Below are 16,955 nucleotides of genomic sequence, written 5' to 3'. Positions count from 1 at the left end.
AAACTACTTTTCCAATTGCCCATACCCAGCCCACATCCATTACCAAGTATGGAAGCTTCTGTAGATTTCTGCTCAGCTATAAAGGGCTTGTTCATCAGTGCTTCCTGTGTGTCTGCTAACCCCATAGAAACATATGAATTTTATTTCATCGGGACTTTTCTGGTTGACCATGGAAATGAAGGTTCTCCACATTCCTCTACATCCTAACCAGAAGCAGAAATACTGTGAAGGCTTTTTCTAAATATTTGTGACTACACATTTGTTTCAAGTCAGGAAGAAAAAAAACTAGAGGCTGACTACCAGCATATAAATATACTCTAGTATCTCTCATCTTAAAAAAAAATCATCTGTGACCCCACATCTCCTTCTAGCTATTGACCAATTTGTTTGCATTTCTCTTCACAGCACTTCCTGAAATAGTACTTGCTTCCCCACTTCCCTGTCTTTCTTGGTGCAGACTTTCTTCAAATGTAGAGTGATCCAGAGATTACTGTTGTTCTGTCTGTTCATAGCACATGAGCAAGACAGAAAAACTTGCTGAAAGCTTTGCGTGCATGGTGGGGCATGCCAACTGGTGGATGGCCAGCTTTTCTCAACAGGCTTCTTGGTTGGGGACCCTCAAACATCAGTGTATGTAAATTCCTCTGCCCCCACCCCCCCACCCCGAGATATTTATTTCTACATAAAAGTAGTTTTCAAACTCTTTCCTTACTTGTTAGTCTGGAATTGACAAGGGGGAGGGCTGGAAGCAATCACATTTGTTATGCAGATGTCTTCATAACTTTCCCTGGCTTGGTGTCTGATGGTGAAACCATCCTTGTCTAATTTTGCCAGAGAACAAACCTCTCTTCTTTGGTGCAGCTAGAGAAGAGGTAATTTTCACAGGTCGTGGAGGTGGTGGTTCTGAAGGTTGAACAGCTCCTAAGATAAACTCTGAAACAATATTCCAGTTTTCACCTTGTTAGCCCTTCCTTGCTTTCTGCAGTATCTGACAGTTTCAGGTTTTGATCTTTCTAGGGTTCTGCTAGGCTTCAGACTTGTTTCTCTTCAGCATCTCATTCTGCAGGATTATATTTGACTTTTCTCCACACTGCTTGCTTCTTTTGTCACTCCTCTGTCCTCTTTCTGCCCTCATATGTATAGTGTTCTTATGGCTTACTATTTCTTAGAATCCTCAAAGATGGGCTTTGTGGTTTTGTTTCACATTCTCCTGAATGTGAAAGGGTAAAAATGTCTTTATCCCCATTCGAAAATGGAAGACCTTCCCTTCTAACCCATTCTTCTCTGACTTTTATCTCCACGTCTCTGCTGGTCCCCAACCATCTCCATGTTGCCAACCCAATAGTCACCTCCCTGGCTTCTTCTTACTCAACCTCTTATAACATCAGACACAGTTATCCTCTCCTTCAAGCTAAAATGCTTTCTTTTCTTGATTTCCATTATGGTGTGCACTCTTTATCTCCCTCATCAGTTGTTCTTTCTCATATTTCACTTGTAGGGTTTCCTTCTCCTCTAGAACTCTGAAGATTGAGTGACCCAGAACTCCCCTCAGACTTCCCCCATTCCCAACACCTACACTGTTTTACAAGGTAGTTAATTTCATTCTTCCCAAGACTTTGGTGCTAATCAAGGGAGCATGGCCTGCGGAAGAAGATAGACTTGAGATTCAATCTTACTTCTGCCACTTCCTAGGGATGTCAACTTTAGATTTCTCAAATGTAAAAATGAAGGTGTGGAACTGCAAGATCTAGTGGCTCCCTTCCAGCTCAGAATGCTGTATCTGATTTTATGCAGGGAGTAAAGAGCCTGGGCATCTGCTGGGAACCGGAAAGGCTATACTCGGCAGATAGGAGTAGACCACAGGGTGGCACAGGGTCAAGTGCAAACCTGTAACTGAAGTTCACTAAGAGGAACCCATCAGGGAATTTCCAAAGGTTTAAGCCTAAGCCGGCATAAAGAATAGGAGTGATGGTTTAATCACAGGGCAACATGATGAATTTGTCCAAACAAACTCCTCCTTACACAACTCTGTTTTGGTTGGTTATTCATTCATGCAGTGGTTTTCACCATGCAGGTCCCTATGGTACCACTTCACTTTCAAAATGAATCTCTGTAACTTTCTCATCACTAAATCTCTTTTCCCCTATTGAGCCAAATTCTGCAGGTGGGAGTGGTGGAAAGTGGGTTCTGTATTTAGGGTTTCACAAATATATAGCTTTCTCCTGTGAGAACCTTCTGTTCCATGTTCCTCTTAGTTCAATAGGGACTAGGTCTCTCTGGGTGCTGGTAGTAACTAAAATGGTCAGGTTGAGGTACTTGAGCCCAGGACCACTGACCACAGCAAGTGTTTGCAGAGGCATAAGATGGAATGGCCCTCTGCCAAGTCCTGTGCAACAGAGACTGTGGAGCCCAGATTCGCCTTCTTGGATGGAAGCTGAAAGTGCCCCAGGGGAGATGATAGGCAAGCATCTTGTTTTGGTCAGACCACATTTCTTTAAGTATAGGCTGGTGGAAGTTACAGTTTCTTCCAAAGATAAGACTTCCCTGTCACACTTTGGAGCAATGTTGGGCTGGTGGCAGGAGGAGGTAGAAGTTATGTTCACACCAGATAACCCAACCCACAAGTCATAGGTGGGCACAATCTGTTTGTTTTTGTTTTTGTTTTTTTAATTTTTTTTCAATGTTTATTTATTTTTGGGACAGAGAGAGACAGAGCATGAACGGGGGAGGGGCAGAGAGAGAGGGAGACACAGAAACGGAAACAGGCTCCAGGCTCTGAGCCATCAGCCCAGAGCCTGACGCGGGGCTCGAACCCACGGACCGCGAGATCCTGACCTGGCTGAAGTCGGACGCTTAACCGACTGCGCCACCCAGGCGCCCCCTTTTTTTTTTAATTTTTTTTTCAACGTTTATTTATTTTTGGGACAGAGAGAGACAGAGCATGAACGGGGGAGGCTACAATCTGTTTGAAAAGAAGAGTTGGAGGATAAAACAAATGTCGAGAGGCAATGAGAACTCTTATAAATCACTAATGAGAATGAAAATTGGTGCAGCCCCTTTGGAGAACAATGAAATCATGCCTAGTGAAGCTATACATTCACATACCACAAGACCTAGCAATTCAATCCCTAGTTGTATATCAGAGAGAAATTCTTGCTTTTGACCCCCAAGGGGACAGGTATAAGAATGTTGATTGCAAGTTTGTTCATGACAACAAAGAGTTAGAAATAAACTAACTGTCCATGAAGAAGAGAACAGATAAGTACCTGATGGTACCTCATAGCCATACAGTATGATGCAAGAGAAAAGTATATATTAGTTAAGATGAACCAAGCACAGCTATGTGTATCTTCACAGAAAAAGTCTTAAAAACATGATGTTAAGTGTAAAAGCATGTTCAAGAAAAATGCATACAATATGACCATTTATTATAGAGTTTCATCTGAAAAATATAACGTATTGCTCACAGGTATACAAAAATATTCAGCATCCGTTAGAATGATAAGCCCCAAATTCAGGATGGTGATTATCTCTAGTGAGGAAAAAGAAAGGGGAATGTGCACAGAGGTGTCAACCCCTGTAATATTTTGTTTCATAAGCTTGGTGGTGGATAATGGGTCTACTATGCTTTTTTGATATACTTTTGTTACATTTGAAATATTTAATAATTTAAAAAAATTGTGGAGGGTGAGTAGCGCAGTTCATGAGGAGGCAGTCAGAGCTGCTCAAGGGCAGCAGGACATCTTAGGCTTAGCCCTAGAGGCCAAGGGCTATGAGGTGATGGGCAGGCGGTGCTGTGGCACTAGCCTATGTCGGCCGATAGCGGTTTGCCGTTGCCAGGCCACCGAGAACCAGTTGGTTTTGGCTGTCTTGCTTCATGCAGATCTGAGCACCCTACCGTTCTCTGGTTCCACTGCCCACTTGGGTCGTCTGTCCTGCTGGCTTCATCCTGACAAGAATGTTTCTGCAAGCTGCTCTGTCAGATTTTATTATTTCTGTGTGCCTGCCACACGCGGAACAGCAGGTGAGGAAGAGAGGTGATATTTCCTGAGCATCTGGGCTGTGCCAGGGTCTCTGCCAGGCACTTTCCATACAGTAATTTACAAAAGCCTCACAGCAACACCACAAGGTGGGCGTCATTATCTTCATCGTACGTTTGAGAAAAGAGATTCAGGGAAGTGCAGTAACATGCTGTGCTGGGGGAGCCCAGACTGGAACCCAAGCTGATCTGGGTACAAAGTCTGTATTGTCTCTACTGCATCTGGGGTGTCCATATTTGGACTAGGACAGTTTACTGTACACAAAGACACAGGATACACACACACACACACACACACACACACTATGTATATGTATTTTTTTCAGAGTGTAAGTTGTACTCTATAATTTGGGAAAGACCTCAATATGATTTTTATATAAAATCTAAACATTGGTATATTATTAAATAGGATACAAATGTACATGCATTTTAAAGATGAAAGGGTATTGAAGAAAAAGTTTGCTTTTGATAAGCCAATTCAAACTATATGCTAGGGCCCCAGGAGTATACTTTACTTTCTTCTCCTAATAGGGGTATCCCCAGAGGAAGAGTGTGAGAAGTACAGGACCTCACTACTCTCACAAATCAGTCTGCTCCCAGAACAGCTGAATTGCTTCAAGGTGGGTTCTTTTTACCGTCACTGAGATTCAGTACAAGGAGGCCTTAGACAAACTTCCTCTAGAGATATTGCCTGTGAGCTCCTGTCTGGAAGAAGTCTCGCTAGAACCAATACACAAAGGAAAAAAAAAACCTTTTCTCTAGCCTCATGCTGAAGCAGTATTTTCTACCTATATCCCGCTATATTGGGATAGACTGACCAAATGTTAGAAACTTCGGAGAAGGATGTGAGCCACGGAGAACTGGGAGCTTGCTCTCTGGATTGCCGTTGGGTTTACTATGATGATTTGAGTAGGGTGGGTCCAGGAGGATTTGGGGTGATTCCTTAGCTGTTTGTCAAAACCCCAACCACAACAGTAACAATACTTATTGTGTGCCTGGCACTGTTAATCCTTCTAACAGTTCTATGCAGTAGAGACTATCATTCTATTCATTTTATAGACGAAGAAACAGGCACAGAGAGGTAAGGAACTTTCCCATGGACCCAGCTCCTGGGATATTCTCTCTCAGTCAACAGGACAAGAGAATAAACACATGCTTCCCTCTATTTCTCTTAATTTTGCCATCCAAACTTCTTGTACCTAAATAAAGAGTACCTAAAAATGGAACAGATCCAGGTTCTTTCAAGTGCAAAGTATCTGGAGATTCTTTTTCTCTCTTGTTATTTTTAAATTTAGAAAAGGCTTTTAGAACTATGTCTCTTGGTAATGACAGCCTGTAATCATTCTGCTCCAGGAATCAAGCGATGTGTTCAGAATATGTCATTTTCCCCTGTGACACTAATGGCAAAACCACACTCTCAACCAAACCAAAGGATGACTGAGAGGGATGGAGAAGTGTGGTCTCTTGGTTTCCACTCAGCAGTTTGAGCCAAGAGTTCTTGGCTTTCACTCCAACTCCTTAAGCAATAGGCAAAATGCTTAACCTCTTAACCCCATCTGTGAAATGCTGATACTACCTCTTTACCTCTTTGTGAGGAGTATTTCCAAGCTCCAGTTGTTACAAAATCCTGAAGATAAAATGTGTAGAGGGCATGTGTTTTCAGAGACGTGTTTTCTGGAAGGAGTCTGAGGGTTTGGGTGGTGAATTGTCTATGCTAGGAATTGTTTTTAACTTAAAACTGTATGGAATTGTAAAATTGTGGGAAACTCTATAGTAGAGTGATTAAGAATGTGGACATTGGGGACAGCATGCCTGGATTCAAATCCAAGTTCCTACACTTTTACAGCAGAGTGGTCTTGTGCATTCATTGACTTAGTATCTCCATCTACATAATACATGTAATAAATGAGTCTCATAACAACCTAACAAGGTAGGTATTATCAATTTTCTCTTACTATAGTTGAGAAAAGTATTCTAGGTTATTGGTACATTATAATTCATTAATAAAAGATTGTATATAGACACAAAAGTAAGTTTACTCATGCATTTGCACATATACATAGTGGCTGGTTCTGTTTAACTATTTCACAGACAAGAAACCAAAGATAGCAGCACAGTAAATTGGGTGGGTTATATAATAATGTAGTAGAAAAAATCACTAGATTAAAAATTTTTAATTTTGTTGGTTAAAAAAAAATCCTACCACTACTGACGACTTGTATGAATTTGGGCAAATAATTCAATCTCTCTGAGAATAATTTTCCTGAGCAGTGAAATGAGGCCAGTGAGAGTTGGATGAGATGTAATAATTCTTTGACTCATGGTTGTTTGCTTATGCTTTGTTTTTTAATCTTGCAAAGTTTAGAAGGGAGGTGAGATTTCCAGGTAAAAACAGTGGCTCTGGGTCTACACATTTAACTTCCCCCGTTTTTCCCTTGAAAAGGCTATAGAAACAGCTAAACTAGTTTAATACAGGGAAATGTTTTTTTCCATGGTGGAAAATAGGTAAGAGTGCCACACACATGCCAGGTACCTGGGATAATTCCTGCAAGAAAGAGAGTTGCTGAGATCAGGTTGAGGAAGGGCCTAGCAGCCTGGAATTCTAGGACATGAAAAGCCCGCGGTTGGTGATGGGTTCATTTCTTACCACAGTGATCCAAAACCTACACCTGACATTCTTCTTTTGGCTCCAGCTTCCCCCTTACCTTGGACACACTACTGGGTCTCTACTCTTTCCAAGCAAAAATTATACCACATCTAAGTTAGCCCATTGTCTTTCGCCTGGGATCTTCACATTTTCAACAAAGATTTTTTCATGACCCCTGACAGAACTCACCCCAAATGCCAGTGCTGAAAAACCTAGTTGCTCCTGTTTTGAGTCACTATGCTAAGGAAAGTCTCAGGCGTTGGGAAGAAGAGGACCAATTTGAGGAATTTAAGAAAATTTCCCCTTTGAAAGAAACTCATTTGAAAAACGGGAGCACATAAAGCAATTCTAATTCATATTCATGATGAAGATATTCCATCTCCAACACAATAGCAGGGTGCCACACACATACACAAAAGGAAAAATTTAGGATCAGAAAAATATTCATAGGGTTGAAAGAGATTATCTGTCAGGTAAAAAATGAAATGGCACTGAAAACAGTAAATGAAAGATGAAAGAAATTAAAGCAAGCATAAATAAATAAGCAGACAGCCTGTGTTCATGGTTCAGAAGGCTTAAAATTGTTAAGGTGATAATACTACCTAAAGTGATATACAGATTCAATTCAATCCCTATCAAAATTCTGATGACATCTTTCTTCAGAAATAGAAAAACTTATCCTAATATTTATATGGAATCTCAAGGGACCCCAAATAGCCAAAAAAATTGTCTAAGAAGGACAAAAGTTGGAAGACTCACACTTTCTGATTTCAAACTTACTACAAAGCCACAGTAATCAAAATAGTGTGGTACTGGAATAAGGACAGATGTATAGAGGGCCCAAAAAGAAAACTTTGCATATATAGTCGAGTAGCTTTCAAGAAGGGTGCTAACCAGTCAATGGGGATAAGACAGTCTTTTCAACAGATGGTCTGGGAAAACTGGATGTCCATTTGCAATAAAATGAAGTTGGACACTGTTTAAAGCATATACAAAAATTAATTCCAAGTGGATCAGGGACCTAAATGTAAGAGTTGAAACTAGAAAACCCTTAGAAAAACCATTGGGAAAAAGCTTCATGATGTTGGATTTGGCAGTTTCTTGGGAGATGACACCAAAAGCATGGGCAACAAGTAACGAACTGGCGAAACTAGACTCATCAAAATTAAAACTTTTGTGTGTCAAAGGGCACCATTAACAGAGAGAAAAAGTAACCCACAGAATGGGAGAAAAATATTTGCATATCATATATCTACTAAGGGATTAATATCCAGAATATATAAAGAACTCTTAGAAGTTAACAACAATAAAAAACTCAAATAAAATATGGACAGAGGACTTCAACAGACATTTCTCTAAAGATACACAAATATGCCAATGAGCACAAGAAAAGATGCTTAATATCACTAAACATTAGGGAAATATAAATTGAAACCATAATGAGATACCATTTCACATCCATTAGAATGACTGTTATTTAAAAAACAAAAACAAGAAGCATAGTAACAAGTGTCAGCAAGGATGTGGAGAAATTGGAATCTTTGCACATTACTGGTAGCAATGTAAAACAGTGCAGCCACTGTGGAAAACAGTCTGGTAGTCCCTCGAAAACTTAAATATAGAATTACCCTATAATCTAGCAATTCTACCTCTAGGTACATGCCCAAAAGAATTGAAAGCAGAGACTTCAACAGACATTTACATGCCAATGTCCATAGCGGCATTATGCACATCAGACAAAAGATGGAAATAAGCCAAATGTCCATTGACAGATGAATGGATAAACAAAATGTGGAACATACACACAATGGAATATTATTCTGCCTCAAAAAGGAATGAGATTCTGAAATATGCTACAACATAGATGGACCTTAAAAACATGCTAAGTGAAATAAGCCAGATTGAAAAGAAAAAATATTATATGAATCCACTTATAAGAGGTAACTAGAGTAAACAAATCCATAGAGACAGAAAGTAGAATGGAGGTTACCAGGAGCTGGGAACAGTTTCAGTTTGGGATAATGAAGAAGTTTTGGAGATGGATAGTAGTGTGATGGTGGCACAACGTAAAGCCACTGAATTATATTCTTAAAATGGTTAAAATAGTAAGTTTTATGACATGTATATTTTACTATGATAAAAATATTTTCAGTGGAAGCTGCAAACAATAAGTTGAATACAAACAAAGTTAAAAATTGGTGAATTACAGGACAAGAGTGAAAAATTCTCCAAGAACTCAAAGAAAAATGATAAAGATTAAAAAATTATGCCTAGAACACAAAAAAGTTTAGAATACATTTAAAAATCCTAAGGACAAAAGAAAAGTAATAATAAAAAATTATAGAAAAATATTTCTTAAGTTCAAGATATTTGTTATATCCTGATGAAAAGGTTCAAATCCTATACAAAGTATTATCCAAAATTAATGAAAGAACATACACCTAAATATTTCGATTTTTTTTAATTAAGGAAATTAATTTTAATTTACTTAAGGAAAAGCAGAAAAAGACTATTCACAAAGAGAAATGTACTAAATTGGCATTTTTCTGTATGCAGTGTAGAATAGGATATACGCGAGTTGGCATAGTGTCATTGTCAGTAAATTTAGGGGAAAAGATAGAGTGTAAGAACTTCATATTCAATTAAAATGTTTATATGGAGGTGAATAGCAATAATTCTCAAATAAGTTGGGACTTGGAAAGCTTAATATTCACATACCTTTCAGGAAGATTTTACCTGAAAAAAGACTCAGCCAACTAAAAAATTAAAAAATAAATCAGGTAAAAATTTCAAGTACTGGAAAGGAACTATGTATGTGTATGTGTGCATGTGTATGTATTTATGAGACATAATGCAAATAGTTCTTAAGAAATTCAGCAACGAGGGGTGCCTGGGTGGCTCAATTGGTTAATCCTCTGACTATTGGTTTTGGCTCAGGTCATGATTTCATGGTTCTTGGGATTGAGCCCCATGTCGGGTTCCATGCTGACAGCGCTGAGCCTGCTTAGGATTCTCTCTCTCCGTCTCTCTCTGCCCCTTCCCTGCTTGCATGCACATGCTCTCTGTCTCTCTCTCTCTCTCTCTCTCTCAAAATAAATAAATAAACTTAAAAAAAAAGAAATTCAGTGAGGAGAATAAATGAGATTACATAATTCTTGCCATTGTAAAGACAAGCAAAATTCATTGGGAACTGTTGCTAGAATAAAAATGAAATTATACTTCTTCAAATTCTACTTTTCAAATTTCTGGTGCAAAATTAAAATATCAAATAAGGGTAAAAGATAAATGAGTGGACACAGATATAGCAGAAAAATGTTTTTAAAAATTTAAGTTTATAAAAATTTTTTTGACAAAGGACTTAAAAAGCATGAAAGGTAACAGAAAGGTATTCTATGTTGATTAGACATATAGTCCATAATGAAAACCCATGTGAACTAAACAATATGGCATAAATTATAAAGCAATGTGTTGGAGATTCAAATAAAAGTTATGGTGGAAAGTTTAAAAATACCTCTCTGTCCTCACAGATCAAGTAAACAAAAATATAAGCTATTTGATGAATTTAATCAATATATTTCTTATATAAAATTTTTTATCCATCAGGTATACATATGGTCTAACATCCATGGATGATAAGCAAAATTTAATCACTTACTAATCAACCAACAAAAATCAATAAATTTTAAAAGTAGAAATTACATAAACCAGTATTTTAGAAAATAAAACAAACAAAAAAGAAACTCATTCACAATGGAAGGAAAGCTTAAAAATGCCTTTGGAAAACACTTAACACTGTATGAGACGGATTTGAATAAAAAACAATAAAACCTTAGTAACAGACATAAGTGAAGGGATATATCTTTAAATAAGAAAACATATACAATAAAATTGCAATGCCATTTTGCTAAGGTGATTCTGTACTTTCTATACAATTCAAGTGAAAACCCCAAGAATATTTTGGTACATTAAGCAAATTATGTAAATTCCCATGGTAAAACAAGCAAACAGAAAAACAAACTACAAAAGACCAGGGAGATTTTCACTCATGATTAGAAATGAAGAAGGACTGGTCTTCCAGATGCTGAAACTAATAAAAATGGTGTGGCCCTAGCTAGGAACAGAAATGCAGTGTATCAGAATAGAAAACACAGCAGTAGATCCACGTCTACAAAAGAGTTTAATTTTTCAAATTGGTAGTAAATGATTATTCAGCAAATGATGTTGGAAAAACTGGCTAAGCACTCGGAGAAAACGGATGGATCTTTGCCTTATACCTTACATCAGATGAATTTCTAGAAGTAATGATCCACATGTAAAAAAAGTATAAAAAATACTGTAAGTAAAAGTAGTCATAAAAGGACAATAGCAGCCCAATCACAATTATGAACACTGATGTTAAATTTCTAAATAAAATGCAGAAAACAGAGTTCAACTCTACGTTAAAATAATAATATATGACAACCAAGTGTAACCAGAAATGCAAGAATGATCCAATATTAAAAAAAATATTTTAAATGCATTTCACTGTGTTAGTAGGTCAAAGAAAAAAAATAGGATCATCTTAATATACGCCAAAAATGCATTTGATTAAATTGAATATCTATTCCTGATTTCTTTTAAAGGAAGAGTTGGACTTCCTTGACATGATCTCATTCCAAATGATGAGACATCTAAAATATTTAAATCAAGATCAGGAAAAAGACTGTCCAGGGAGTACATAGGGAATCATATGTAGTATTTAACACTAAAATAATGTATTCCAATAGTACTTAAATTAACATTAGATCCTTTATTATGCTGTTGAAGAAACCTGAAAAATGTGTTACAGTTTATCAATCATTTTGCAAACTGATGAAGCTATGAAATCTTGGAAGAGCAACATGATATGATGCAAAACATATGAGTCGGACTGATTCCAGAATCCAGAATCATACTACTAATTCCGCCATTTTTGTTATTTGGCCATAGCAAGTTATCTAAAATCAGATTCTCGGTACCCCTTATCTACAAAACTGAAGTAATAGCAGGCAAGATGGAGTAAACTTGCTACTGGCTATCTCATCTCTCCTGGCAATTATTGCCAAAACCTCTGGACAAAATAAAAATGCAAACAAATAAGGACTATGAAAAGTAAACAAAGCAGATGGATTGGCAAGAGTAGTTAAAACCTGGACAAATAACCCAGACAAGTATGAATTCCACATTCCCCCTGCTCTTTTCTTTCATGGCTTTAACCTGAGGGTGGGTCTCAGTCACATGGTAGTGGCCTGGGAGGTCACCATATATCAGGCCCCTGGGGAAGGGACCCCCTGTGACTCAAAGAATGTGGAGAGAATCCCAACTTTCATTTCTCTTTGATTACTTCTGCCTTTGCCCCATGGGTGACCTCAGTAGAGAACTACATGAGACAATGTGGAGGCCAAACTCCAAGATAAACCCCACTTTTCTTACTAGAGGACTTGGAAAGGGCGGCCTCAGTGGGAAACAGTGTGTGGGGAATCCTGCAGAAGAGAGAGCTGGAGCAGGGGGTCCCAATAATTCTGTGTATGAAGCTATATAAGTCCTGGGCTTATCTCTGAGCTGCACATGCATAGGACAGGCTTGAAGCTGCTTAGCAAAGGCTTTGAAAACTGAACTGAAAAAAAACCCACCAACCACAGAAGAAGAGAGAGAACATGTTGTCTGAACCTCGTGCAAACAGAGAAGACAAACTAATATTCTCCAGAGGATTTGAAAATGACTCAAGAGTCTCAACAACCTAATATTAAAAGTTTCTAGGATATAATCTAAAATTACTCGACATACAAAGCACCTAGAAAACGCACCACTTCTCAGGAAAGAAACAATTAAGATGCCAATCTTGAGCTTATGAAATTGTCAGACAAAGAATTTAAAGCATATAAGGTTTATATGTTTACTTTATAGTTTTTATATATTATATTTAATTATATTACATATAGTTGATCTCATAAATATTTACCTCATATGTAATCTCATTGTATATCTAATATATATGATATATTTCATTATATGTTATACCTTATTATATGTTTTTATATATTATATATTTAAGTATTTATATATTTATTTTATAATTATGCTCCCATGAGGTAAAGGTAAATACATTTGAAATAAATGGAAAGATAGATGATCTCAGCAGAGGAATAAAATTTTTAAAAGGAACAAAATAGATATTTTGGGACTGAAAAATCACAATGTCTATGATAAACAATTCAATAGATGAGCTCAGCAGCAGGATGGAGATGACAGAGGAAGGAGTCTGTGAACATGAAGATACATCAATAGGAATGATCTAATCTGAAAAATAGCAAGAAGAAAGATTGGAAAAGAATTGAACTGACCTTCAGGCACATGTGGAATCATATCAAATGGTCTAACATCTCTGTCGCTGGTGTCCCAGAAGGAGAGAAGAAAGTGGTGCAGAAAAAATAGTTGAAAAATAGGGTTGCAAATTTCTCAAATTTGGTGAAAGACAAATTATACATTCAAGAACCTCAGCAAATCCAAAATAGGAAACACTCCAAGAAAACCATGCCTAGATAGATCACATCAACCTGCTGAGAGCTAAAGAAAAAAATGCTGAAAGCAGTTAGTGATAAATAGTATATTCCATATAAAATAAGGAGACCCCATTAGAGATTGAATGGTTATATGAGGTTAAGTGAGAAATGATATGTAAAATGTTCAGCAGATAAAAGACACAAATGGTAAGTATTGTTATTCGAATTGTAATTCCTTTACTACCTCTCAACACACCATATTTATTTTCTATTATATTTCTTCAGCCTTCCTGTGGTTTCCTTTATATGGATTTGATCCCAAGAACTGGATGCAGATATGTCTTTGATATTATTTCTTGTGGTTTACCCACAATCTCTTGCTCTTGTGGAAATGAGAGTCTCTGAATTCACGTTCTGTTTTTGAGCAAGTTTTTTTTAACTTACACGGTTCCTCAGTCATTACATCGGTACAATAATGCATCTATTACTGTCTTATAGGGATATTGTGAAAATCTGATGAGATATAGAGAAAAACATAAACATTCCTGTGACCAACTAAAACACTGGAAGTCATATCTTTCAGAAACAGTACCAGTTTGGAAGCTCTGAAAGCCTAGTTCTTTTAGCCAATCTCATGAAAAAGTATTTTGGAGAGAGAAGGCTTGTCCACATTTCTCCCTAGGCTGATAATGTTGGGGATGTGTCAGTAATCCATTCATGCTTTGCCAGCTGACCCATAGGTTAGGCCAAGCAGTCACCACATGAAACCAAAACATCCTTTTTAGCAAGGCATTTTTTGGCTGTTTGATGCATATTCAGCCCTTAAATATTAAATGCTGTTTCTAGCAAAATGGAGATCATAACCTCTGTCTTCTCCGTGGTACAGGAAACTAGGAATAGTGAAGTTAAGGCATAAAACATTAGATTCAAGTGAAAAACATTGGATTCAGGTGACTAATTTGAGCTAGCATAACCAAAACGAGTCTGAAAGCCTAAGCATTTTAACAACGTTTATAAATCTGTAACCCCCTCGGCTGCCCTCCCCACTTCCCAGAGGCTGTGAGCAGTAGCACACAAAATACCCACAAGAGGTGTGAGATCTAGGTCTCTGGGCCAAACTCAAGCATGGAGTGAGCAGGGTCAGCATGAAGCAGCACCGGGCGGCCTGGGTTGTAGAAGGATGTGAAGAATGGGTGAGAGGGGAGTCTTCTCTGAACAAAGCCATCTCTGCATAAAGGATGTCATCATGTAAAGACTGAGAGAAAGCAGGAGTCTTTCATAGGCTAGAGACACTTTCTCAGAGCTTCTTAAAATCCTTGGCCAATAGTGATGGAAAAATCTCTCAAGTTTCTTGAGCTTTAGGATTCTCTGTTTAACAGAAGGCAGCAAGGGAGAGTGGAAGGAATGTGGAGCCTGCATCTAGTGTGCATTCTGCTTGGTATCCTTAGGAATACGATATGGCCTCAGTTTCTTCTTCTGTTAGTAGGAAATAAGAAACCCCTGTTTTTAAAATGGGGTTTCAAATGGCATGCATGAATAATAGATACTGCTGAAGGAGAAATAGGACTTGAGGGGCGCCTGGGTGGCTCAGTTGGTTAGGCAACTGACGTCGGCTCAGGTCATGATTTCATAGTTCATGAGTTCAAGCCCCACATTGGGCTCTGTGCTGACAGCTCAGAGCCTGGAGCCTACTTCAGATTCTGTGTCTCCCCCTCTCTACCCCTGGAGTGAGTGAGAGTGAGGGGAGTGTCTACCCCTCCCCTGCTTATGCTCTTTTCTATATGTCTCTCAATAATAAATGAATGTTAAAAAAAATTAAAAAAAAATAAATAGGACTTGAAAACTTTTACATGGTACAGAGAATTCTTTTTGTTACACATGGGAAACAAAGACATGGAGAAAAATGAGGACTAACTCAGATTTGCTGTGTTAGTGCAAAATCCAGAAAACCTTACTCCATCCTGTTAGTCCTAGTCTGATTTCTGGAAGAAGAATGTTATAAAGTCTCCCTGTCCTCTGTGCTTGCCCTTCCTCCTTTCCTTTTCCCTACATGTCCATACACAGTCTGTCAGTAGTCCCACATGTGTCTCCCCCACCCCATGATGTTTCTCTCATGTCACTATTGCATTTTTTAAAAAGTGGACAAAAGTGTTATTAGCTCAAGAAAACTGTTATCTCCACTTCCAACATACCATCCTAATTATGAACAAATGGTATGTCTCTATTTTTGCTAGTTTCATGGGTAAGTGGTAAAACCCCAAATAATATCTTTGTTAAGCTACGTCTAAGTAATCCTTGTATGTCAACAACATTTTGCCACACCTGATTCAAATTTCCTTTTTTCCATGGTACCATAAACCCTCCCTTTCTAGTCCCTGCCTTGGCAATTACGTTTAATAATATTTCATGTTCTTACTTCTCTCACAGTATGCTTATTATATCTCTGAAACCTTAACCCACAAAATAAATCTAATTTAAATAAAAGAAACTATAATCCTCCAAGGATTTGGCTTGCTAACATTTTGCTTGAAGTTAGCAGACTGAGTTGCCAATCAAATGTAAGATTTACCTTAATGCGATTTAGTCATTTACAGAATTTCACCAACATCAGGAAATTCTATCAGTCATCACAGAGTAAACTAGCAGATGGGTCAATGTACAAAGTTCAAGGCTTCAGTGGAAAGAAAGAACTATATGATTAAAATGACTGATGGGGCGCCTGGGTGACTCAATCAGTTAAGCATCTGACTTCGGCTAAGGTCATGATCTCTCAGTTCTTGAGTTCGAGCTATCTGTGCTGATAGCTCAGAGCCTGGAGTCTGCTCGGATTCTGTGTCTCCCTCTTTCTCTCTGCCCCTCCTCTGCTTGTGCTCTCTCTCTCTCAAAAATAAATAAACATTTAAAAAAAATTAAATTTAAAATGACTGACAGTCAAGGCTGGCACTAGGGCACATATACCAGAACTACTCAGGAAAAGGTGGGCTTTTTACAGGGAAGGGAAGCATCCTTACCTGTCTTCTGTTAGCTTCATTAGGGTTGTTCCTCGAGTAGAGAAGACAATAAAAGACATTCTTAGCTGTGGGCTGGAAAGGAAAAGAAATTCTATTAGGACAGATAGAAAGACTATAGAATGCCATTTCCTTCCAGTCATCTTCCCTGTTTTTCCTCTCCTATCTGGCTGCCAGAGCTGAGGACCTACAACCCTAAGAGAGACCCCGCAGCTGGTGTCGCAAGTATTTAGCCAGTAGCCGACTTGAAACTGTGGACCAGTGGGAAGACCTGCGGTGTCTTCCGGGGGCGGGGGCGCTGCTTCTGATTTGACACCACCGCTCAGTGACAGCGGGTGACAAATAGGAAAGCTAACATTCATCACTGCCCCATGCTCTGTCTGAAGAAGTGTAACTCTAGAAGACGACTGGTCTGCATGGTGTTTATAAAAAGGGGACCCTCATTGGTGAAATTTGATAGTGTCTCCACGGCAGTCCAGTGTATCCTCTAACGAAGGGAGTGACTAAACCTGTTGCAGCTTGGTGCCATCAGCCGCTAAGATCATACTATAAACACCCTTTGCTCTGAAAGCAGGATCACCATCAACTTTTAATTTCTGCTCGGTTTCCCAAGGAGGTGATCCCAGAAGGAGAGAAGGTGCTGATGGGCCACCAGAATATCTATTCCACTTGGTAGTTTTATACTTCTCATTATTAATATACACGGTGGCATGGCTTGTTTATGGCAGTGCTCAGGAGCT

At 38.4% G+C, this 16,955-nt stretch overlaps 1 protein-coding gene across 7 annotated transcripts in view; it reads right to left on the bottom strand.

Annotated features, from left to right (window-relative positions):
* ANTXR1 (ANTXR cell adhesion molecule 1) overlaps positions 1–16,955 on the bottom strand; it is a 256,503-nt gene that overhangs the window by 209,277 nt on the left and 30,271 nt on the right. For all 7 annotated transcript variants that reach the window (XM_045054315.1, XM_045054311.1, XM_045054316.1 and 4 more), the window contains exon 3: positions 16,219–16,290. In XM_045054315.1, coding sequence (XP_044910250.1) covers positions 16,219–16,290 — 72 coding nt within the window. The remainder of the gene's footprint in view (positions 1–16,218; positions 16,291–16,955) is intronic.

This window comes from Felis catus, chromosome A3 (assembly GCF_018350175.1).
Source record: "Felis catus isolate Fca126 chromosome A3, F.catus_Fca126_mat1.0, whole genome shotgun sequence".
Taxonomy (NCBI): Eukaryota; Metazoa; Chordata; class Mammalia; order Carnivora; family Felidae; genus Felis; species Felis catus.
The sequence above is the reverse complement of the archived record's forward strand: the minus strand, read 5'-3'. Positions and strand labels throughout refer to the sequence as shown.